The 26,320-nt window shown below is 41.3% G+C and overlaps 1 protein-coding gene across 7 annotated transcripts in view; it reads right to left on the bottom strand.

The window, feature by feature from the left end:
* Window positions 1–26,320, bottom strand: part of PHF8 (PHD finger protein 8) — an 89,132-nt gene that overhangs the window by 44,873 nt on the left and 17,939 nt on the right. For 5 of the 7 annotated variants that reach the window (XM_027608119.1, XM_027608122.1, XM_027608121.1 and 2 more), the window contains exons 3-14: window positions 22,908–22,993; window positions 22,430–22,538; window positions 18,008–18,168; window positions 17,248–17,389; window positions 15,702–15,888; window positions 13,324–13,486; window positions 8,530–8,617; window positions 8,054–8,160; window positions 6,450–6,541; window positions 3,891–3,980; window positions 1,746–2,048; window positions 882–985 (exon numbers count right to left, since the gene is read on the bottom strand). In XM_027608119.1, coding sequence (XP_027463920.1) covers window positions 882–985; window positions 1,746–2,048; window positions 3,891–3,980; window positions 6,450–6,541; window positions 8,054–8,160; window positions 8,530–8,617; window positions 13,324–13,486; window positions 15,702–15,888; window positions 17,248–17,389; window positions 18,008–18,168; window positions 22,430–22,538; window positions 22,908–22,993 — 1,632 coding nt within the window. The remainder of the gene's footprint in view (window positions 1–881; window positions 986–1,745; window positions 2,049–3,890; window positions 3,981–6,449; window positions 6,542–8,053; window positions 8,161–8,529; window positions 8,618–13,323; window positions 13,487–15,701; window positions 15,889–17,247; window positions 17,390–18,007; window positions 18,169–22,429; window positions 22,539–22,907; window positions 22,994–26,320) is intronic. The other 2 variants (XM_027608124.1, XM_027608125.1) reach the window with 1 other exon arrangement.

The raw sequence follows: 26,320 nt of genomic DNA, 5'->3' as shown, positions 1-26,320 counted from the left end.
ACAAGTGTAAAATATATAACAAATATATTTGCATAAATATGTATGATTATCTCTAGAAAGAAAAGCATTGACACTGGTTGTCTGTGGGGAGGGGAGCTGGGGAACAGGGAGGAGCGGGGAAAAAACTTTTTCACTCTATATTGCTGCATACTTTTTCAATTTTAAGCTGCATATATTAAATTTTAAACCTCTTCAAAAAAGTTAAATTAAAAATAAAGAAGTCTTCTATGCCATTTTTCTACACAAGCACACACACACACACACCTTTCTTTTAAAAATTAAAATAGGACTATTACTATGTATTATTTTGTAACCTGATTTTTTTCACTTAAGAATATATGCTGGACACCTTTCCATGCCAACAGATATTAAACTCATTCTCTCTAACAGCTACATGGTATTCTATTCTACAGAGGTACCATGATTCATTTAACCAACCCTTATTGATGAACACGTTTCTAATTACTATTTACAAACAACGATGCTGTAAACACTGAAACACTGAACATTTCTCTTAACACACCTATGTAAATATTTCTGCAAAATTCCTAAAAATCTAATAGCAAAAGGCATATAAAAAAATAATGCTCTTAATCAGCATGCTATATTCCCTCTTATTTCTGCCAGTGGTTCTGACCCACTGACTTTCTGAAATTTCTAAAACTCATACAAGATTTTTCTTGTTAGATTGCCAGTTAGATTCCAGGCCTCTCCCACAACACTACCATGGTTCTCTGAACTAAGCAATGATACCCGATAATATCTGGGTATTTCCCCAAATACAGTCCCTCCCCCACCCATGTCCCAGCCCCAGGTCCCAACTCCATGTCCTGTCTCAGTGACATGTTGCCACTGACAGTCCCAGTATCTTCCCACCTCACCTGCCATTAGACATCAACAGGGCCAGCGGGCCCTCATTCCCATCAAGGTCCAAGTCTGGCGAGTCATCCTCTGAGTCATTCACGCAGGTACCAGTGATGTTGAACTGCAGAAGGAGGAGGCTCAGTTGTCACCTGTCTGGGACTCCCACGTGAATCACGATGACCAGTTCCTTCCGGTTTCACTGGCTGAGTTCACTGTTAAAACCACCTGAACCAAGGCCTCCTGCTACACTGTCCCCCACCCCCACCCCCAATGATCACAAAAACAGGAGGTTGAGAACGTATGGCTACCTCAGGGGAAACCTATCAATCTTGCAAAACGTGTTCCCTAAAAAGAAGGGAGAGCATCTTCACGTGCCCATGGAGAGCACCACAATCTTGAAGCAAGGTAGAGCCCTGGAGAAGGGCTTTTCTTAAGGACCTGTTCAAGACTCCAACCTGACACTCATATGCCATGTTCTTAAATGTCATTCACCATCCAGCATTTCAAGATTCAGCTCAAGTGTCATGTTTTCTGAGAAGAGCTCCTGACCATCACTCCTACCCGGATAAACTCATCCCCCCTCTGTGTCTGAGGGTCCCCCACACACCCTTGATTATGGCATCCTCAATACCTCATTGCACTCATTTGTTTTTATGCCTGTCTTTCTCACTAGCCTGTCAGCCCCTTGAGGGTTACGGTCACAGCACCTATCACAGTGCCCAGCACAGACAAGGTCTCAATAAATGCCTGTTAAATGAGTGGGACTGGTAGCCAAACACCAGGGGCCTTAAGGGAGGTGGGAAGACAGGACAATCCTTTCGATCCCCTGCTCTTCCAAGGGACCCAAAAGGGCTGGGCTGAACCCATGGGCCAGCACCCACCTTTGCTTTCTGGGAAGAGCCTGTCTTCAGTGCCTGATGATTGTATGGGTCCATGAGATTATAGCTCAATTGGCCAGCAGGCCCCAAGGCTGAGCTCTCCTTGCCCTTTCGCTCTGCCTTCTTGAAGAGTTCCTTGGGCTTCAGGCCTTTCTTCTTTGAACCACTTTTGGAGGGCAGTGACAGCCTGGACATGGATACTGAAGTGGAATGGACTGGCCTGGTTAAGGGAATGGAGCCAGCTGGGAAGATCCTCTGCAGCCCAAAGATATTGCTCGTCTTCCCAACGTTCTGTTGGAAGATATCCTACAAGAGTATCAGTACACGACGGGGTTAGCGCTTACTCCAGGGTTCTCTCTATGCTAAGAGCAGAGGTCTGTTCATGGCACTGGCAGTACTGCCGTGGAAGCGGCTTCCAGATGCTCCACATCCAGATGCACACCCTAGTTTTTTCACAACGAGTTGATCATCAAGAATTTACTGGGTGGCATTCCTTCACCCGGCCATTGACAAGTAAAGAGAAGACGAGCAAAGAAAAAGCCCAGCGCTACTGTCAAAATTGGAGACAAGACTCCAAATGCAGCTGGCACGAGACAGAAAATACTTGAGTACTAAACGGTGTGGGGCCAACCCTAAGGACTGCAGGATGTGAGACAGGTTCTGGTCCGAAGTCTGCTGTGACCTCAGGTAAGTGATCGGACTACTCCGAGGCCGTTTGCTCGGCTACAACATTAAAGGAGCAGACTGGAAAGGTGGTTTTCAGAGATGCCTTGTGGCTCCTCTGAACTTCCTGGGAGGAGCCCTGAAGACTGGAGGTAGGTGGAAGGCAAACAAGAGGAACATGTGGAAGATGAAGCCTCTCGCCTTCACCTTATTCACAGCGGCTATGCTTTGATTGGTTGCACATTGACCTTCCAGGTAAGATCTCATTTGACTAAAAAAAAAAGTTCCATCATTTTAAAACATTTGAAAGCCAGTGGACCAGACATGATCCATCTCTAAGTCCTTTTCTAACTAGCCCAGAGCTTTGTATATACAAAATTGGTTTAAGTGGAAAGAGCCAGAGAAAAGGTAGGCCTTGTAACTAAACTCTGAAGGATTCTGACAGATGGGAATGGAGGAAAAGGAGGTAGGAGGTGGACAATGTAAGCTATGGTGTAGGCAGTGAAACATGCTGCAGGCGGTGAGGCTAGAAGCCCAACCTCCCAGTAGCTCACTCTGACCACCCTTCAGCATAGACTTAGTGCCTATAGCCTGAGTGCTACACAGAAACTGACAGCTCCTGAGCTAAAGGAGAGTTTAAACTTCCTTAAGTCCAATTCTCCTCTGGTGCCTCTGCTACTTCACCAGCCCACACCGAGTTCTCTCTTTGCTGCAAAATCTATTAATAACAATGGCTCACATTTATTGAGTACTTACTCTGCCAGGCACTGTGCGAGGGGCTCTACATACATTAGCTCTTGAGCCTAACAAAACTCTGAAAAGGTGGTGTAATTCCCCCTTTACAGATAAGGATACTAAGGCTCTGAAAGGCTTGCAAGTGACGGAGCAGGAACCGGAATCCAAGTTTCTCTGAGTCTCTTACCATCTACACCTTACTGCCTCGTGGTATAAGCCACCTGTTGAAAGATGGCTTTGTAATCATGTTTAACCTGGGAGAACTGTCATTTTGTAGAATGCAGAGACTGAGTCAAAATAGTAATACCAACGACTACTACTATGACCTCCACCCACAACTACCATGACCCACCATCAGAATTTATTGAACACCTACTATGTGCCAAGGACTATACTTAGTGCTCGGCCTGTATGACCTTATTTAACCCTTTTAACAACCCCTGAGTAGGTATAATTATCCCCACTTTAGAAACAAGGAAACTGGGGCTCAGGCAGTGGACTTTGCCCAGGGTCCTCTACAAGATTCTGAGTTCTTTGTGGGCAGACAATGAATTATTTATGTATTATAAGCACCTAGCCTAATGTGAGGCACACTCGAGGTGCACAATAATTATTTAAATGAATAAACAGAGTCTTTGGTGGGGTTTTCCCAACCCTTCCCCTGAGCTCTCAAGCCAACTGAAGAAGCCTGACCTGCCACTTGAGCCTTGAGCCCTTCCCAAACGCCTCCCCTGCTCCCCTGCTTCTTACTTCCACCAGGCGGATCTCCCTAGCCAGATCTTTAATGAGCTGTACGGTCCGCACTGTCTCTGGAATCTCATCCTCGTGGTCTGGCAGAGCCTGTCAAACAAAAGGCATGAGGAATAGACCCACACATAAATGGACAACTGATTTTTGACAAAGGTACCAAGGTAATTCAATGGAGAAAGGGTAGTCTCTTTAACAACTGGTACTGGACCAACTGGATATCCATATGCAAAAAAACAACCTCAATCCATATCTTGTACCGCCCCCCAACACACACAAACTCAAAATGGATCAAAGGCTGAAATGTAAAATCTAAAACTATAACCCCTTTAGAAGAGAACAGAAGAGAAAATCTTTGTGACCTTGGGTTAGACCAAGATTTCTGAGGACATGAAAAGCATGAGCCTTAAAAGAAAAACAACTGATAAATTGGGCTTAATAAAAAACTAAAGCTTCTCTTTGAAAAACACTGTTAAGACAAACCACAGACTATGAGGAAATATTTGCAAAACCTCACACACCAGGGGTGTGAGGAACTCAGTGGTGGGCTTGGGCCATACCCCTCAAAAAGTCAAGGACCTGGAGGAGATCCCTAGGGACAACCCGGTCTCTCCACTTGTGAGGACAGAGCTCAGGGCTGAGCAGCTACAGGTCCATAGCTAGCTCAACAGCAACCCAGGCTGAGACCTCTCTTGGGTGTCTCTCTTTTAATATGTTTGCAATCTTTTTGAGTCCTCAAGATTTACATCTTTATGTAGACTGATTTCTCAAGCTTTTCCCTTGTGATTTTTTCTGCCAGTTTTCACTTCACTTCTGTATCCAGATGACTGATAAAACTTCCTCAGCATTACCTTATTTCCCATGGTTTGATTCTTTTTAATTCTTTTAAGCCATCTGGAATCTATTTTGGTGGCTGGACAGGGGTGCGGTCTGAGAACCCATGTGATCCAGCTGGATAAATTTAATAGCTCCCTCCTCCTGGCCCAGGGGCACTGGAAAGGTGAGGGAGCAAATACCTCCCATGGAAGTCATCTTCATTTCCCAAGACTATGTCCATGAGAATGGGCTCCTCGGATCTGTGTTCTACTCTTTTCCAGCTCCCTTTGGCCATGCTATTTGGGGCCATCCTGGCTCAGGGCATGAGTAATTAGGACTCATCCCCCTTCTCTTTTGTTGTTCCTGGGACAGAGTCCCTCTAAAGTTCACTTCATGGTGGGGGTGGGGCATAGAAATGAAACCCAAGGTAGCCACACTTGAGGGATATGGAGAAACAGAAGACTAGGCTAAGGCCCAGGTGTAGCTATGTCCAAGGAGAAGAGAAGGCCCAAAACATGAAGTCCAAGGATATCTGAGGGGAAGGTTGGCAACGAGAATGGAGAGATTGTACAAGTTAAGCCTACAATGGCTGGAAGGTCCCCTTAAGCCATTGTACACAGGGGGAAAAGTCTATAAAGAATATCAAAAGCATAAGAGAACATGTTGATATTTCTTCTTCTGTTTTGTTGCATTTCTTAAAATTTTTTTTTAAAGTCAACATTTTGAGTAGGTAATCCATTTACATAGCTCAAAAATCGAACAATAAGATACATATTGAAAAGCCTCAATATATATTTGTCCCTGCCATCAGTCCCATTAACCCACACCCACAGGTAACCACCTTTATTACTGTCTTCTACATCCCTCCAGATTGTGTCTTCAGGCAAATACAAGCACATACAAATATAATTCTTGTTCCCCCCGCCGACACACCTTTTAACACATAAGGTGGCACATTATGCACATGGTCGTACACCTTCACTTGACAAGTTCTGGAGATCTTTCCAAGTCAGTACAGAGAAAACTTCCTTAATCTCTTTTACAACTGTTTCGTATTCAATTGGACAGATGGATATAGGTGTTATTTCTAAAAAGCCATTTTGGCAGTATGCATCAAGGGCCTTATGTTTTTTCATATACTTTAAGCCAATAATTGCTCTTCTAGGAATCTATCCTGAAGAAACGATCAAGAGATGAGGGACAAAGCTTGGTGCAGTCACTGCATGATTTTCTATAACTACCCCCCAAATAAATAAAGCAACAATAAACAAGTGGTTAGGTAAGGATGGTACAACCCTGCAAAAGAATATCATTTAACTATTAAATGTTTGTGGAGAACTTTGAGGTCACAGGAAAATGAACATAAGCCAACAAACTCAGATACGAAACTGTATGTACAGAGTGATAGCAATCATGTTTCTTAAATGCATATAATAAAGACCAGAAGAAAATATACCCAAATGTTAATGTTAATTCCCTCTGAGTGTTAAAATTGCAGGTGATGTTTTTCCCTCCTTATACTCTTCTGCATTTTTTCTAATTCTCTAGAGTAAGCATGTATTACTTTTTATAATCAGAGAGAAAGGTTTAAAAATGTAATCCAAGGAGTCCTAGGCCAGTCCTCCATTCTAACCCCAGGAGCCCACCAGTCTCCCCAGTCTCTTCCACCTCCCCAAAGTATGTACCCAAAGCAAGCCCCTATTGAGGGCAGAACTCTAGAGGACATAGAGAAAAATGTGTATTTACTTCTTTCCTTGTCCAGGCTCTAAAGGCCAAGTTCAGAGCTTTGCCACCATGGACCAGGTATGATGCTGGGTGCCTCCTGTTCTCTCGCAAACCTAAAAGGGGAAAGTGGAAGGCAGAAGGTCAATGAAGCCATGCAGTGAAGTGAAGGAATTGTTACTTTTTTTCAGGCAACCAGAGAAAATACTCAAAGTTCTAAGCATAACTCCAGATCTCAGTTCTTATAAGAGCGTTCATTTAACTCCTGAGGAGGACCTTGACTGCCACCTACACAGATCTGAAGGGCCATTAATAAATGCCCTTATTCTGAGTTATTCCAGGAGGAGGTTATGAAAATTAGCCATATTTTGGCTCAATACAGAATTTTCTACTGAACCGAGCTGTTCTGAACAGGCAATAACTGGTTAGTCATCTAGCCTCTGATAGAACACTTAAGTGATAGCCAGTCTAGGTAGCAGAATAAGGGCTTGAAGTAGCGGGTAGGAGACTGTACTCACTGGACTCTGAGGTTCTTTTTTCAGATTTTATTTATTTATTTATTTGAGAGAGAGACAGTACGTGCACGCACGCAAGGAGGGGAAGGAGCAGAGGAGGGAGGGCGGGCAGGGAAAGAATATCAAGCAGACTCCACAATGAGCACAGAGCCCAATGCAGGGCTCGATCTCATGACCCTGACATCACGACCAGAGCTGAAAGCAAGAGTCAGATGCTTAACCTGACCCAGCCACCCAGGCACCCCTGCCTCTGAGGTTCTTTGTAACTAAAATAACGGATTCCTCATGTCCAAGTTACCTTGAAGAATCTCAGGTCTGAGCAAGGGGGCTGCTCTATTTCAAAACAGACCAGAAAAGAGGACACAAAGCAGGTTGGCTTCTACCTGGGCTGATACCTGGGAACCAACATAATGATGCCAGGCTGGTCAGGACTGGGCCTTGTCCCCACCCCATAGGAAGCACATTCAGGAAACTCTGAGATTGTCCAGATTGAGTTTTACTTTAATTAGCAGCAAATAGGGATAATTTCACTGTAATTCAATTTTTTCAGCCACCTTTGCTAAATAAAGTTAAAATCCATGCTCTACCTTACATTATACTTAGTAAAAGAGCCAATCTCAAAGGTTCACACACTGTATGATTCCATTTTTTTAATTTATTTTTTTTTAAAGATTTTATTTATTTATTTGACAGATAGACAGCGAGAGAGGGAACACAAGCAGGCAGAGTGGGAGAGGGAGAAGCAGGCTCCCCGCTGAGCAGGGAGCCCAATGTGGGGCTCGATCCCAGGAACCTGGGATCATGACCTGAGTTGAAGGCAGACGCTTAACCGACTGAGCTACCCAGGTGCCCCAATGTATGATTCCATTTTATAGCATTCTTAAAATGACAAAATTACGGAGATGGAAAACATATCAGCGGTTTCCAGAAGTTATGGATAGTGCAAGGGGAAAGAATGGGTGAGACTATAAAGGGGTAGCACTAGGGAGATCTCTGCGGCGATGGAACAGTACTGTATCTTCATTGATGTGGTTATCTGCACATACACACACACGCGCACACACACGCTCAGGGAAGCAGGGTAAAAGGGGCAGCTGGCAAAGGGATCCATACCTCGAAAGATGTCCAGGATGTGCTTTCCCACATACCAACAGATGGTCTCAAAGTTAGGAAACTTGAAGAGGTCTGCTGTGCTCAGCCGCTTCTCAATCTCATAGGCTCTAGAAGAGGTAGGCACAACAACAACGATGATAACAAGGATTCTGTTTACTGAGCACCTACTATGCATGGGGTATGTTCTAGAATGCTTTGTATCCATTATCTCTAATCCTCACAACTACCCTGTAAAATCCAACTTTGTAGGTTAGGAAACTTGAGCTCAAAGGTTATATGACTTGCCCAAAGTCACATAAACGACTATGTGAGGAAGGGGTATTCATCCTCACACTGATCATTATCAGGAACCAGTATCTATTCCTTTCTGATCATCTTGCCTCCTCCTATGCTGCACTCCTCACTACAGGGGAGAACCCAAGGACTCTAGCAGATGGGAATGGCCAGCTTGGGATCACAACAGCATCAGCACTCACTTGAGCTGCATTTCGATGTTAAGGCTGTGTAAGAAGTTCCCTCCAAAGGCAAGGCAGTCCACTGGGGTCAGCACAGCATGGATCCATCCTGTAGGTAACATGGCAAAATAACAGCTGGCAGAGGGCCTTACTTCCTCTGGACATCACTGCCTCAACTCAGCTCAAACACAACTTCTTAGAGCAGCCAACCTGGCAGTGACTCTAGAAAGTTCTAGTTCCTCCACTCTCCCAATACCCATTCTGCCACCATCATAACCCTGAACTGCACCAACTTAAGGGGTTATTAAACTCCTTCTACTTCCCTCCTCTCAACTTCGAGTCTCTCTGCTGCCTCGTCCATCTTCTCTCTCATCTCTTAGAAGGGCATTACCTCCTCGCCAAGTCTCCCCTTTCTAACACTACTTTTACAAAAACAAAGAGCTTTTGGGGGCTCCTGGTTGGCTCAGTCATTAAGCGTCTGCCTTTGGCTCAGGTCATGATCCCAGGGTCCTGGGATCGAGCCCCGCATAGGGCTCCCTGCTCCATGGGAAGTCTGCTTTTCCCTCTCCCACTCCCCCTACTTGTGTTCCCTCTCTCACTGTCTCTCTGTCAGGTAAATAAATAAAATCTTGAAAAAAAAAAAAAAAACCACAAAGAGCTTTTGTGTTGAATAAACCTGAGTTCAAAGTCTGCCATTTTCCAGCTAAACATCTACTTCATAGGTTGGTTGTGAAGTATGCACCTAGTTGGAACTCAATTATTTTCCTTCCCCTTGACTCTACATTGCCTTTTGAGACCTTCTAATTTTTCCTCTTAAACCTCTCTCATACTCATCTCCCTTTCCCCATCCATCCATCCTACCAATGTTCAGATCCCTCACTACCTGTCACCTACGCTACTTGCAACAGCCTACAAACTGGCTCCTCTACACCAGCAGTTCTCAAGGTATGGTCCAGGGAATTCTGGGGCTCCCTGAGACTCCTTGAGAGCACAGGCAAGGTCAAAACTATGCTCATGATGATACTAAGAAGTTATTTGTCTTTTTCACCCTCGTTCACAGGTGTACAGTGGAGTTTTCCAGAGGGTAAATGACATGATATCACAACATGCAGAAGCAGATTTGAGGGTCCAGTTATTTTCTTTTTTAAGATTTTATTTATTTATTAGAGAGAGAGAGAGAGAAAGCACAAGCAGAGGGATAAGCAGGCTCCTTGCTGAGCAAGGAGCCCGATGCGGGACTCGATCCCAGGACCCCGGGATCATGACCTGAGCCAAAGGCAGACACTTAAGTGACTGAGCCACCCAGGCGCCCTGAAGGTCCAGTCATTTTCTATTAATCCAGACATTAAAAAGGTTTGCAAAAATGTAAATGTCACTCTTCTCACTATATTTTTTATTTGAAGTTATTTTTCATAAAAATTATTACTGATGCTAACATGTAATGAGTTTATTACTTCCCAATGAATATTTTAAATTTTTCTCAGTTTTAATTTATAATGTGGTAAATATTGATGAATACAAACTACATAAATAAAAGCCTTGAGGTCCTCAGGGATATCAAAAAGTATAAAGGGGTCCTGAGTCCAAAGTGTTTGCAAACCACTGCTCTATACCAATCTCAATCTCTGAATTCTATCCTCCACATCTCAACCCTAAGTGATATATCTAAAATACACATCTGCCCATGTCATCCCTGCTCAAAATTCTTCAATGAAATATACATCCACAGGAGAATGGATAAATTGCCATTTACTCATACACAGAATACTGGAAAGTAAGTAAAATGAGTGAACATGTATCAACATGAATCTCATAATCAGTGTTCAGAGAAAAAAGCAAGTTGGGAAGAATTACCTAATATGATTCCATTTATATAACATTCAAAAACATGTAAAACAATCCTAGGTATTGGCTTAATGAGCCATTACCTGTATAATAAAGGAAGAGAAATGCATGAGGATAATAATTGCCAACTTCAGAACAATGGCTAGCTCAGAGAGGGAAAAATGGGAATGGAATTGAGAAGAGGTATACGGGAGGCTTCAAATATATGTGTAATATTTTATATTTTTAGTTGGGTTACAAACACATAAATGTCTATTATATTATTCTTTGTATCTTTTGCTACATAAACAAATAAACCTTCAATGGTCCCCCAGTCACCTCTGGGATAAGTTCAGTCTGCCTACCTTCTCAGCTTCACTTTCTCCTTGATCTTTAGGCTCCAGTATCCATGAACTACTTCACACAGCCTTGCTTTGCTTATGCCTTTCTCTATGTCTGAGAGGACTTTTCTGCCTTTCTTTCCTTGGTCAGTCCATACTTACTGGTCAGGTGTCACTCTTCTGAGAAGATTTTCACAAACTTCCAGCTAGACTAAGTGCTCTTCTCCATGCTCCCAAAACTTGCACTAAATGCCTCTATTGTGGCTATTAGAACATGATACTGAAATGGCCTATCAATCTTTTGTCTCTAGCACCTAGCCCCATGTGGGGGTATTCAATAGATATGCAATACCTGTGGAACTAAGTAGATTATACCCAGTTCATGGGACTTCATACCAATAAGCGAATCAATCCAACTGAAATCTCTGGTAGGCAAATTCAATTCATCAAACAGTTATTAAACGCCCAGGGTAGAAAAGGTATTACGTGACACCCTATTAGGCAAAGGATTCAAAGATGAATAAATGAATTAATAAATGCCTGGGCACAGAAAACTATAAAAGAGAAAAGCGGATGGGTATGGGGTGAGGTAACATGGCTCACCATATCTTAAACATGCTATATAAAACCAATGTAATCAAATCAACATGATATTGATATATGAATAGACAGATATGTGCAACAGAAAAGAAAATCCAGAATTATACAATATCATATTGGACAAAGATGTTAGAACTATATGATAATTTTATTTTTTAAAAGATTTTATTTATTTATTTGAGAGTGAGCAAGCACACAAGTGGGGGAGGAGCAGAGGGAGAAGGACAAGCAGACTCCCCACTGAGCAGGGAGCCCAATGTGGGGCTCGATCCCAGGACCCTGAGATCATGACCTGAGCTGAAGGCAGTCACTTAACTGACTGAGCCAACCAGGCACCCCTACATGACAGTTTTAAAGGAGCTATCATAAGAATGCTTCAATGAACAATTATAAACATGTTTGAAACAAAAAAAAAGAGACGATATAAATAAGAAACAAATGGAAATTTTAGAACTGGAAAATACTATATCTGAAATAAATAATGAAATGGACTCAACAGAAGAATAAAGACAATGGAGAAAAGAATCAAAAAAAACTTGAAGACAGAACAAGAAAAAGTACTCAATATGAACAAAAGAGAGGAAATACACTGAAAAACATAAACTCAGGGACCTGTGGGACTACAACAAAATATATATAGCATTCATATAATCAGAGATCCAAAAGAAAAGAAGTTAGAGTGTGGGACTGAAAAAGCATTCAGAGAAATAACAGCTAAAAATTTCTTCACTAATATGACAAAAAATATAAACCTACACATTCAGGAAGCTCAATGAACACATATAATATAAACCCAAAGAAATACATGCCAAGACACATTATAGTCTAACTATTAGGAACTAAAGAAAAAAAAATTACAAATAGCAAGAAATGACACATATAAGGGAAAAGACAATTTGAATGACAGCCAAAATCTCATCAGAAACTATGGAGGTCAGAACGAAGCAGCACAACATTCTTCCAAGTGCTTAAAGGAAAGAACTATCAACCCAGAATTCTATATCCAGCAAAAATATCCTTTAGAAATAAAAGGGAAATCAAGAAATTTACAGATGAAGGAGAACTAAGAAAGTCTATTGCCAGCAGATCTACCCTAAAACTCTAAACAGGGACACCTGAGTGGCTCAGTCGATTAAGCATCTGACTTCTTGATTTCAGCTCAGATCATGATCTCAGGGTTGTGAGATCAAGCCCCGTCTCAGACTCTGTGCTGGAGGCCTGCTTAAGATTCTCTCTCTCCCCCCTCCCTATTTATTTATTTATTTTATTATTATTTTTTTAAAGATTTTATTTATTCACTTGAGACACAGAGATACAGAGAGGGAGAGAGAGAGCATGAGCAGGGAGAGAGGCAGAGGGAGAGGGAGAAGCAGGCTCCCCGCTGAGCCAGGAGCCCGATGTGGGGCTCAATCCCAGGACCCTGGGATCACGACCCGAGCCGAAGGCAGATGCTTAACCATCTGAGCCACCCAGGTGCCCCCCCTCCCTATTTAGATTAGGAAAATCTAAATAAATGGAAAGACATACTGCGTTCACGGAAGACTCAACATGGTAAAGATGTCAACTTCCCCAAATTGAGACAACTGGGGGAACTTTTTCAAAACACAAACTGAGATCCCACCCCAGACCTACAAATTCATAATTCTAGGGGTGAAGCCTCGGAATGTATTGTTTAGAGGGAGAAGCCCCACCCCACCCCAAGTCACTCTGATTTATAGCCTGCAATGCCAGCCTCCCAGTCACTATCCCTACAGTCATGGGGCTGAGAGACCTATTCCCTATCCATTCACCAAGGTGACATCAGCCCAGTGCAAGGGAGTCCATCAACCTCTTCCTGGGCCTTCCCACTTGCAACCTCATGAAGTAACCATGCTGCCCATTGGCCATCATGTGAATTTTCCTGTGGTCCAGTTCTGAGTTATCAGCTGATATGAGAGGGATATCCCACATAATCAAATCAATACATCATGGGAAGGCACTGGCTCTGGTGCCACAACCTCCCATCCGCTTCCCGCCCTCCTGAAACCCTCCCAGAGGGACCCAGGAAGACCTGTAGGAATGAAAAGTGTCTGTCCTTGCTTCACGGAACACTTATAGCACTTGTCCACCTGGTCCCCAAAGAACATCTCGTTCTGGTTAGAGGAGCTGCTCCAGCACTCAAAGAGAGTCAGGTTGGCATTTGTTGGGCGGATCAGGTAGAAGATCTTCTCACCCTGAAACAAAAAGAGGTTGAAGTGCCAAAAATATCAAGAGTTTCCAGAAAAATCCTCCAGAGGATCTCCAAAAGGATATTCTCTCTCTCATGCTCCAAGACCATGTAATATGCCAGAATTCTTTCCCAACTCCATCCAAGAATCATTTTCATGTAGATTTGAAAACTTTAAAAGGTCCTTTTGCACTTTGTGCTTTTAAGCTTCTGTAAGATTGACAAAAAAATTTGGAAAGGGCATTTCAAACAAAATTGTTCAACTTAGGACAAATGTACACCAAAAGCTCCTATTTTAGATGCAATGCCAAATGAGAAATGGCCTCTATAGATGAGTAGATCAATACTACTAGCCCTAAGAGAATTTAAGGCCACATTACTGATGAAAAGAAAATTGAATTTGCCTTTAAATGCCATTTACAAAGAGTGTTCCTTCTCACACCTGCAATCAAAGCTAATAAAAGTTTAAAAGTTCAGTAATTGCCCAAGGACTTCTAGAAGATTATATGTTAGGCAATTATCTGTTGGAAAAACATTTTATTTCCTAATTATGTTTTGCCTGGCCAATCACCAGATAGATTATTTGGCAGAAAAGAAACAAAAGCCCCCTAGTACAAAAACACCCCCAACCTACAGCTTGATTAGTTTAACCAATATTTCATGATAATAAATTTCAATGTAGAAAGCAACATTAGAAATTACCTATTGTAAAATTGGAGAAATCTGAATCAGATCAGATTAGATAATAGTATTATATCAATATTAATTTCCTGATTTTGATAACTATACTGTGGTTATAAGAGAATGCTCTTATTTTCAAGAAATACACACTGAATTATTACAAGATAAAGAGATACCATGTCTGCAACTACTCTCAAATGTTTCAGAAAAAAATATATAGAGGGAACTTCTGTATTATGTTTGCTTTAGAGAAAGAATGTAATAAAATGGTAACATTGGGCAATCTAAGTGAAGGGCACACAGAAATTCTTCCTACCATTTTGCAATTTTTCTACAAAACAGGAAGTATTTTAAAATAAAAAAGTTAGGCGCATCTGGGTGGCACAGTCAATTAAGCGTCTGACTCTTGGTTTTGGCTCAGGTGGTGATCTCATGGTCATGAGATTGAGCCCCACATCGGGCTCCGTGCTCAGCGCAGAAGTCTGCTTGAGATTCTCTCTCCCTCTCCCTCTGCCCTTCCCACTTGTGCTCTCTCTCTCTCTCAAATAAGTAAAATAAAATAAAAAAGTTAAGTCTAACATTTGCACAATAGTGATTTACATTCTCCAATTTCATGTTAAACCAATGGAAACAACTAGTTTAAGATTCGTGATCACTTGGACAAGAGCCATACCCAAGTTTTCTGCTCTTTCCTTGGCATTTCTGATAAGAAAATTAAATAGTGTGATGGTGGAAAAGAATCAAAATTACTTAAGAAATTTGTTTTCCAGACCTCAAAAGTCCTTCATAGTCATTGACAATCAATATGCTAATTACAAAATTTTAACAACCACTAAAAGGGAAACTACCCATAGGAAGGTTGACATTAAAAAAAAAAAAAAAACTTGTCATATATGCTGTATCTTTTTTTTTAAATAAGACTTTACTTATTTATTTGAGAGACAGAGAGAACAGGGGGAGAGTAGGAGGGAGAAGCAGACTCCCACCGAGCAGAAGCCCGATGTGGAACTCGATCCCAGGATGCCAGGACCATAACCCAAGCCAAAGGCAGCCGCTCAACAGACTGAGCCACCCAGGTGCCCCTATGCTCTATTTTGATGGTAGTGGCAGTTATATGACTACATATAACTATCAAAACTCATCAAACTATACACTTGGAATAGACTAATTCTATGGTGTATAAATTATACCTCAATAAAGATAGTAAGAGGGAGGGGAAGTTTCTCATGTTACCAAGAATTTCTATAGTAAATATGGACATTTCCATACATAGTCATAGGAGTATAGATTGGTTCAATTAAGATAAACAGTCAGAGAAAACCTTACGTTATTCAAAAAAAATGTTAAGCATCAAAACTGTAGAGACAGTTTATATGGCATATCCACTAAGTGCCCAACCACAAAAGAGTAGTTATATGGAAATGTCACCCAAACAGAATCTGGGAGGCGGGTAGACCTCAGCAGCCTATTTTTTGCTGCCACCTGAAACAAAGAGGGAGGCCCAAGGCCAGGCTGCCTCTAGAAGTCACATTCATTCCTACCTTGAGCACATGATACCAGACCGAGGTGCCACCAAAGTCAATGTGAAAGTCTGTATAGCTATCCCGCACACTCATGAGGCAATACTTCTGCACATTGGGCCTCTCAAATATACACTCCTCTGGCCACAAGTTCTCCACCCATGAGAGCTTCCGAACAATCTTGGGAGTCTCCACAAGGTTAGAAAGCCTAACAAGGAAGGGGTGGAAAGCAGATGTCAGCTGACTGGGAATTAAAGGTTAAAGCCTGAATAAAATGTTCCCCATCCCAGTGAGAGTCAAATAAGAAAAAACACTTACTTCAGTAAGTCTGGTCAGCATCCTCATTCCACTCAGCTCTAGAAGTCCCAAATCCCAACTCCACAGAATTCCCCAGTTAAAGGAGATCATTTCCTCCACTAAATGCTCATAACTCTCCCAACCTGGATCCACTCACTTGGTACTTGGTCAATAACAGTTACTGTACTGTCCCCATCCCATACTGTCTTTATGAGGAATCATTAGAGAAACCTCTCAAGGGCTCAGTTTCAGGTAAAGAAGTACTTCTCCCAAATATCTCGTTGTTTTTATCTTATGTAAAACCACACACCTTATAATATTGCACTCCCTTCCTTGTCCTGACCTTCAGGAAATTCAATGAAAACTCTACAGTCCTTCTCTACCAACTATCCAGACACTCATACATGCATTTTGTGTGCAGATCACCCACCAGATGCATCCTATTTCCCCACCTTTATTTTCCTTTTGTTCCAATTTTGTCTATTTTTCCCCCTCTGTATCTCTGTAAGCTACTTCAAATAGTCTTTCAAGATGAAGTGAGGTACAGTTTTTTTTTAAATCCTCAGGTTGTTAACTTTGTATGTTAAAACCAACAGCAAGGGTTTTAATATTGTACTATAGTTATGTAAGATGTTGCCATTGTTGGAAACTGGCTGAAAAATACACAGGACTTCCCTGTGTATTTTTTACAACTTCCTGTAAATCTGTAATTATGTCAAAATTAAATGTTAAAAAAGTAATCAGACAGTAAGCTTTCTAAGTACAGATATGTTATAATTTTTTGGGATCTCCCACAGTTCTGAGCACAGAGAAGACTACATGTATCTATTGAGTCCATGAGTCCACAGAGAGTAATTTAAAGGTTATCAGCTTTTTCTTTTAAATCTAAGAAACCTTATCCTTAGAGAAACTACCTGGGGTTAATTCAGTAAATCTATTTCCAGGGACCTATCCTGGGAGTTAAACAATGACCATACCACAGTCTAAATACCAAAAAAAAAAAAAAAAAGGTCTAAGAAAGCTGCCCTAGCTCTTGAAGGAGACAAAAATTAATTAAAATAGCTATTGTATACTCTATCCAATGCCAGAAACTGTAGAAGAGAAACACAATTTGGTTGTTATAATGTGATCATCTACCCTAGAAAGTATAAACCAATTCATCATCTCAAAGGAAGAAACTACCAAGAGGAAGGGAAAGAAACACTTATACTCAGTATATCACAAGTTCCAGGGACTTTGTTAGCTTTCTACTTACCCCTGCCCTTCCTACCTGGTATCAGAGAATTCCAAACTAATGACATTGAGGACTTTCTCCCTCTTCCCACTGTAATAATATTTCACAAAATCACCGAGCTTCATCTTGCAGTCGGCCTGGCGGGTCACATCAATCACATCAATCTCTTTGTCAGAACCTGGAATAAAGAGATAGGTTCTGCACCAAGTGGTCTTGGACCAGGGAAGCTTCCCTCCCCTCCTCACCTGTCCCTAGAATGGACTGACACTCAAAACTTCTCACCTCAGACACTGTATTTGTGTGCACATGCTTAGGAGGTAGGGGTAGAAATCCCTCACACTCTCCTTAGATCTATGTGCTGGATCCAGGCCTGCTAGAGCAACAGAACAGCCTGACATACAGCCTCACTCACAGTACAATCCACGTACCTGGGCCCTGTTTCCTCACTTCTCTTGCTATCCCCAAACACTCCTGCCCGGAAGACAACTGGCACATGAGGGCAAAAGTCAAAGGCTTTCTCATCTCAATAGAAGAGAGACCACCATGATCCCTGGAATTCCCCAGGTAAAAGAAAAAATGGGGCTCAGCCTGGGGGGTTGTGGCCTACTAGGAGGAAAAGGAAAAGAAAAGCAGGATTTGGGTTCTAGTTTTGCCAAAGAATGACTCTGGGTAAATCACTTTACCTCAGATTCCCAAGATCGCTAGAAAAGAAATGCAAAGGTAGACTGGAGGGGAAGGGTCACAAGACTTGATGGGAGTAAACAATGTCACAGTTAAGAGGGTCCATGGTGCTTACCAACATAGTGTTCCACATCCCGCACAGTGAATGATGGTGAGGGCAGCGTCATCCCCAATCCATCCTTCTTCAACACTAGGATGGGCACACTGAAGCTATTCTCTTCCAGGAATTCCACAGTCAGCTGACTTCCAGTGGGCTTCAGAATCACTTCATCTGAGCTGTGGGCCACATGAGAGAAAGCCTGAGCCCCAGAGGCTCTGCCACTGAAGGCCTCCCTTGATGCTGTCATTCACCCAAGGGGTGGGGCCTTCCTTAGTGGACCTTAATGTGGGCTGGCAACTAATGGCATACACCTCATGTGCCAGGAAAGAAATGACCTGTCCGAGGCAAAAAGCCTGGTCACTGGCAGAGGTGGGGAGCTAAACCTAGGACATCTTGTCAATAGGGTACTCTTCGCTGGATGGCAAAAGAAGAAATCAGCCAACAGCCTGCCCAGAAAGAAAAGATGTATCTGCAAATTTAGCTAATTTCCTCTAACCCAGAGCAGCATCACCCATTTAAAACATTGGCAAATAAAGAGAAAAGACTGATTTTTGAATGACATATCCAACAAAGGGTTAGTATCCAAAATATATAAAGAACCTACACAACTCAACACAAAAAACCACAAGTAATCCAATTAAAAAATGGGCAGAAGACACGAACATATATTTCTTCAAAGAAGACATACAGATGCCCAACAGACACACGAAAAGATGTTCAACATCACTGATCATCAGGAAAATGCAAATCCAAACTACAGTGAGATATCACCTGTCAGAAGGGCTAAAATCAAAAACAAGAAACAAGTGTTGGCGAGGATGTAGACAAACAGGAATCCTCATGCACTGTTGGTGTGAATGCAAACTGGTGCAGCCACTATGGAAAACAGTATGGAAATGCCTCAAAAAAATAAAAATACATGGCGCCTGGGTGGCTCAGTTGGTTAAGTGACTGCCTTCGGGTCAAGTCATGATCCTGGAGTCCCGGGATCGAGTCCCACATCGGGCTCCCTGCTCGGCAGGGAGTCTGCTTCTCCCTCTGACCCTCCACCCTCTCGTGCTCTCTCAAATAAATAAATAAAATCTTTAAAATAAAAATAAAAATAAATAAAAATAAAAATAAAAATAGAACTGCCATATGATCCGGTAATCACACTACTGGGTATTTACCCCCAAAATACGAAAACACTAATTCGAAAGGATACATGCACCCTTGTGTTTATTGCAGTATTATTTACAATAGCCAAATTATGGAAGCAGCCCAAGTGTCCATCAATAAATAAATGGATAAGGAAGATGTGGTATCTATGTGTATATATATATACACACACACAATGGATATTATTCAGCCATAAGAAGGAATGAAATCTTGCCATTTGCAACGACATGGATGGAGCTACAGAGTATACTGCTAAGCTAAATGAATCAGTCAGAGAAAGACGAATACCATATGATTTCACTCATGTGTAGCATTTAAGAAACAAAACAAAAGAAAAATAAAGAGACAAACCAAAAAAGACTCTTAACTATAGAGAACGAATTGATGGTTACCAGAGGGGAGGTGGGTGGAGGGGATGGGTGAAATAGGTGACAAGAATTAAAGAGCACACTTATCATGATGAGCACTGAGTAATGTAGAGAAGTGTTGAATCACTAGATTGTACACCTGAAACTAATATAACACTGTATGTTAACTGTACTAGAATTAAAATAAATTTAAGAAAGAAGAAAAAGACAAGACTGATTTTAAAAAAACAATTTTTACAACCACTTTCTCAACACATATACTTAGTTAACTAGAAAACAGTTTTTTTTTTTTTTTAAATCATGCTGGAAATAGACTATTTGGCCAAGTTGTGTTGGAACAAACATCTGGAAAAATATTAAGCTCAATGTCTATCTCACTCTTTTACATAATTCTAGATGGATCTAAGATTAAATTGAAAAACATGAAATCATAGAGTAGTAGAAAAAATATGGGAGAGACAAGGCCCAGTAGTAATTAAAAATAGCAATAAATAAATTTAAGTACATAAAAATTAAAATTTCCTACAAAGAAAGTTAGGGGTGCATATATCTTTTTGAATTAGTGTTTTCATCTTCTTTGGGTAAATACCCAGTAGTAAAATTACTAGTTCATATGATATTTTTATCTTTAATTTTTTGAGGACCCTCCATACTGTTTCCACAGTGGCTGCACCAGTTTTATTCCCACCAACAGTGCACAAGGGTTCCTTTTTCTCCACATCCTCTCCAACACTTGTTATTTCTTATCTTTTTTATTCTAGCCATTCTGACAGGTCTAAGGTGATAATCTCATTGTTTACTGTAGCATTATTTACAATAGCTAATATATAGAAGCAACCCAAATGTCCATTCATAGATGAATGTATAAAGATTGGGTGTATACACATACATACACACACACACACACACACACACACACACACACACACACGCACACAACAGAATATTACTCAGCCATAAAAAAGAATGAGCTCTTGCCATTTGCAACAGGGATGGTCCTAGAGGATATAACTAAGTGAAGTAAGTCAGAGAAAGACAAATACTATAGGATTTCACTCATGTGGATCACGTTCATCACTCAGGAATGCATAAAATTGCTCAATTATACTGTATAGTTGAAACTAACATAACACTGTGTGTTAATTATACTTCAACAATAAATACATGCTTAAATAAAATTTTCTTCCAGAAAAGCTATTATAAATCAGTTAAAAAATAGGCAGTAACCCAATAGAAAAATTGTCAAATGACACAAGCAGGCAGCAAACAGAAAAAGAAATAAAGATGACTTATAAAGGCACAAAAATATAAGTGCCTTCTTCATAATTAAATGCAAGGGAAAACAACATATCACTTTTATCAGAAAGGCAAAAAAAAAGTTTGATAATAAACAGTGTTGGCCAGGATATAGGGAAAGAGCCACCCTCATTCAGTGTCTAGTGGTAGTATGAAATGGTATTGTCACTTTGGAAACAATTTAGCAACATTTATAAACATTTTTAAAGTACATTCTTTGTGCTCAATTCTCAATTTCACTTTTAGGTAGTAAATCTACACATATACTTATCCACATATGCAAAAACTTAAGTACAAAGACATTCACTGCAGCACTTTTTTCTAACAGCAAAAAACTAGAATCAATTTAAATGTTCAATACGGTATTGGTTAAATAAATTATATATGCATACAATGGAATACTAAACATCCATGAAAAAGAATGAAAAACATCTGTATATGCTATTATGGATTAATCTCCAAGATATATAACTTAAGTTAAAAAAAAAAGCAAGATGCAGAATAGAGTATTTATGCTTTTTTAGAAAGAGCAGGATACACATACACACACACACATTTATATAAACAAAATTATTTCTTAAAGAATGCACAAGACATTGGTTGACTGAAGAAGAGATCTGAGGGAGGAGAAAGGAGACTCACTGCCTCTGAATAAACAAATCAAAGAATATTAAGTTGAAGAAACACCTATTTTCTAAATAATATTTCAATTACAGGAAAGCTGAAAATGGTTGCATGAATTAAAAATTAAGCAAAAGAGAGTGCCTTTATTCATTACTAACTCATTTTTATTCAAGTAATTTATTTTTAATAAGCCCATTTTAATATTTTTAAAAGGGAAAAAAAGCCACCTGTCTGGCTCAGTCAGTAGAGCATGAGACTCTTGATCTCTGGGTCATGAGTTCGAGCCTCATGTTGGGCACAGAGTTTAATTTTGAAATAAAAATTTAAAATTTTTTAAATTTTTAAAAATTTAAAAAATTAAAAAAAACAGATTAAAAGGGGAAAATATTTTTTGATTTAAAAGAAATACTTGACCACTCAAACATTTTTTTTATTTTTAAAGTTTCCTTTTCTCTACAATGAGAGAATTAAACTTTCTGATTTTTAGACTCCTAATTGAAGCATTCCTTAGGTGCATGTAACTATCCTCTCCTGACAGGCGAAAACTGATTTCCAATCTACCAAAAGTTTTTACAAGCAAACGTTAACATACTCTGCATGTTAAATGAAACTCTAACAATGTTTCTTAGAAAATGACTAAAACAGGGGCGCCTGAGTGGCTCAGTCAGTTAAGTGTCTGCATTCGGCTCAGGTCATGATCCCAGGGTCCTGGGATCGAGCCCCACATTGGGCTGCCTGCTCAGCAGGGAGTCAGCTTCTCCCTCTCCCTCTGCCATTCCCCCTGCTTGTGCTCTCTCTGATCTCTCTCAAATAAATAAAATCTTAAAAAAAAAAAGAAAATGACTAAAACAGAAGATCCCTCCCCAAAGGGAACACACAGAACCCTGCAGATATTCCCAAATGGGGGAGGTACCTAATAGGACAGCCAGTGGGAAAGTTGGGAAGAGATGGATCCTAGGCTCCCAGAGCCCTGGCATTCACCAACCCTCACCTGTCAAAGGTCCTACTCCGGAGCTCTCGAATGAATGTAGAGCTTCCAGTCTTCACTGGCTTCCCCTTGTGTGTGTCATGCCCTTTTGAAGATACACGGCGTTTTTTCACTAAGCCAGAAAAAGACATGAGACTGTGAGTCCGAATGGCCATGAGCTATGGTTCCAAGAGCAAAGGCTTCAGCAGATTCTGCTTCTCTTCCAATCTAACAACCTCTTGGAACACCTGGAGTCAATGAGGCCCTGACAAACTCAGGGCAAGTTCCTGGTGAGGCTGGTGCTTCCTCCAGGGAAGTTCCGAGGGAGATAAAGCTCTACACTTCTGCCCTCTCAGTGGGGCAGCTGCTATAGCCTGCAGGGCCTACACAGGCTTTTGATACTTCCCAAGCATTCAGGCAAAGGCAATCTCCCTTCCAAGCTTCCTTTGCTTTGTCTCACCTCTGGACCATCTCCAACTTGGAAACCCCAAGATCTACTTACTAATGGAGGGCCCATGTAAGACTTCACAGTTGGGGCAGTGGTAGAGGTCAATGTCAGCGGCCTTTTCCTCTTCGACACCAACGCAACTAGAAAAGAGAAAAATCAGTCAAGGTTTATAGAAATTTAGTTTTCATAAGGTCTAGAACTGTGCTGTCCAGTAGACATCGCTATTTACATTTAAATTAATTCAAGTTAAATAAAATTTAAATGCACTCCCTGCATCATACTAGCTATATTTCAAAAGCTCAGGAGCCACATGTTGTGGCTAAAAGTTACCATATTGGGCATATCATCAAACATATTCATCAATACAAAAAGCTATACTGAACCACACTGGTCTAAAACAATTATAACAGAGCTTAAAATGTAGACAGCAAAGCTTCATTAAGACTCAGAATGGTCAAGGGGAGGCTGGGTGGCTCAGTCGGTTAAGCATCTGACTCTTAATTTCGGCTCAGGTCATAATCTCAGGGTCCTGAGATTGAGCCCTGCATCGGGCTCCACGCTCAACAGGGAGTCTGCTTAAGATTCTCTTCCTCTCCCTCTCCCTATGCCCCTCCCCCTGCTCACACACACTCTCTAAATATTTATTTTTTTAAAAAAAAGACACAGAATGGTCAAAGCTTCTAGAACAGTGCTGTCCAACAGAAATATAATGTGAGCCAAATATGTAAATTTAAATGTTCTAATAGCCACATTAAAAAGGTAAAAAGAAACAGGTGAATTTTAATATTTATTTTAACCAATATGTGCAAAATATTCTTACTTCAACATATAATCAAAAATTTAAACTTTATTGAGCTATTTTACTTGACTAAATGAAAAGGACTGAAAAGAGTATTTTATAATCAACAGTGGTTCTGAGCAAAGGATCACAGGTAATCATTTTTCTCTTCCTTATTTGCATTTTCTAATTCTCTACAATGAACATGTGTTACTTATTTCATACTGTAATGTCTAAAAAAGATTTCATTTTGAAAATTTGAGTTTGCATGTATGTGAGGTGGCAATCTTACAAAATCAAACCCTTCCTCACCAAAGAAGTCATCAGCAGCCCCCCTAATAACCTCTGGCTAAGATCAAACTCCTAAATTACTTGTTCAGCCACACACAGCAGGGAGCATAAAAATAGGGCAGAACTCTATAATTGTTTCATCTGAGATCATGTTCACAAACTGACTTCCTGGGATCAGGACCCCACCACCATCCCAACCGCTAATCCTATGCCTGTAAAACCTGCTGCATATCAATATAAATTGGGAATATCACCATCAACTTGGTAGGTTTTTTTTTTAAGGGCTCAGAGAATGTATATAAAGTGCTTAGCACAGTGAGCACAGAGAAGCACACCTCACCCTTCACCTGCCTAAACTTTTTTTTTTCAGATTTTATTTATTTACTTGAGAGCACGAGAGGAGAGAGACAGAGAGAGAGAGAGAGAGAGAGAGAGAGAGAGAGCGCATGAGCAGGGGGCGAGAGGCAGAGGGAGAGGAAGAAGCAAGCTCCCCACTGAGCAGGGAGCCCGATGTAGGACTCAATCCAGGACCCTGGGATCATGACCTGAGTTGAAGGCAGCTGCTAAACCGACTGAGCCACCCAGGCATCCCTAAACTTTCTGTAAATATATTCCCCAGACCTTGTAGCTAACTCACTTCCTCGGACTATATGCTTTCTGTCTTACACTCGTTAGCCTTGGACACTGCTCAAGAAGGAACCCCTCCAGTCGTTCCTCTCTCCTGAACTTTCATCCCATATAGCTATGTGTGTTTTCTACCCCCAAACATCCACTGGTCATCAACATTCCTAACTTTTCTCTTGTACCCCCAGCAACCCCATTCCTTGGTAAACTTCTCTAATTCACATCCCCTTCAACAAACTCCTTCTTCACTGTCCTGGCTTAACTGACGGCAGCTTCTCCCAGGAGAAAGCCATTTTCCCTGTATGAGTGCCACTCATTGTGGTCCACAGACTAATGTTGATCCGTGAGCTGTTTCCCACAGCTCTGTGGTAAGTACAAAAAGTCAGAGTAAGCATCCAAAAACCTGTATGGCAATTTGGCTGAGTAATTTTATGTCTATTGTTGAATCTAACAATAAAAAAAATTGGGGCTTGTACTTTGTATAGCTTTTTTTGTTCAACCATTTTTCTAGCAATTCATTTTTGATTTTGCCAAATGATTGGTCCATTACGGATTGGAAAGTTAAAACAAACCAACCAACCTGGTTCTTAGCCATAGAAAGTCTAAGAAGCACTGTGCTAGAGCCCTGTCAGGCAGAAGCTGTGCATTCTACCAGCCCCTTGTAACTCAGGGCTGTGCTGGGGTAGACATTCCCCTCACTCTCCAGTGAGACTTTGAGATCATCTCTCCTCTACCCCTGTGTAAGATCTCTTACTCCCTTGAGCTTCATATCATCTAGCCATGCCTCTTCCCACTCCTCTTCACTGTCAGCTACGCAACTCCCCAACATAACCCTTTCACTTATTAAAGAACCGGCTCACAGATTTCTCTCCATTCCACGTCCTGCCAACATCCCACATGACATCAGTATTGATGCAGAGGCCCAACATCCTGGGCTCTTAGCTCTTTGACCTTCTCATCTTCAGAGGCTGCTCTGCCCACTCCCCTTTCAGCTATCAATTCTCATGGTCATCAACCGGACCTTGTCAACACTTGCAATTGCTCCACATCTGGAATATGAAACTCATACATCACACAATATGACCACAAATGTAATCATCCAGCTCTCATTCATTATACCTGTTCTTTGCCCTCAAAATCCCTTGATCCTACTTTTCACCTACTCTTAACTTTACCCCTCTTCCCCAATCCAGCTTATATTCTAGCATTCCTCACTTCAGCCATTCTCCTACAGATATCCTCCCTTGCCCCGCTGCCTTTCCATCACCCCCATGTGCAAATCCCAACCCTGGCTCAATCCAACCACGTAACACTGGACCATTGGACATGGCTGGAGAAAAATCACCCATTGGATTGGTGCCACAAAGAATTTACACTGTCCAAAATATCTGAGTCACAGAATAGCCAACGCAATACCGAATGAAAACAACAAAGTTGGAAGACTGGCGCTACCTAACTTCAAGACTTACTGTAAAGCTACGGTAATGAGGGGTGCCTGGGTGGCTCAGCCGGTTAAGCAACTGCCTTCAGCTCGCAGGGTCCTGGGGTTGAGCCCACGTTGCGCTTCCTACTCAGCGGGGAGTCTATTTCTCGCTCTCCCTCTGCCCCTCCCCCTGCTCATGCATGCACTCTCTTTCTCTCTAATAAATAAAATCTTTAAAAAACAAAAAAGAGGGCACCTGGGTGGCTCAGTTGGTTGGGCGACTGCCTTCAGCTCAGGTCATGATCCTGGAGCCCCAGGATCGAGTCCCACATCAGGCTCCCTGCTCAGCAG

This window comes from Zalophus californianus, chromosome X, assembly GCF_009762305.2.
Source record: "Zalophus californianus isolate mZalCal1 chromosome X, mZalCal1.pri.v2, whole genome shotgun sequence".
Classification (NCBI taxonomy): domain Eukaryota; kingdom Metazoa; phylum Chordata; class Mammalia; order Carnivora; family Otariidae; genus Zalophus; species Zalophus californianus.
This window is presented reverse-complemented; position numbering and strand designations above follow the sequence as displayed.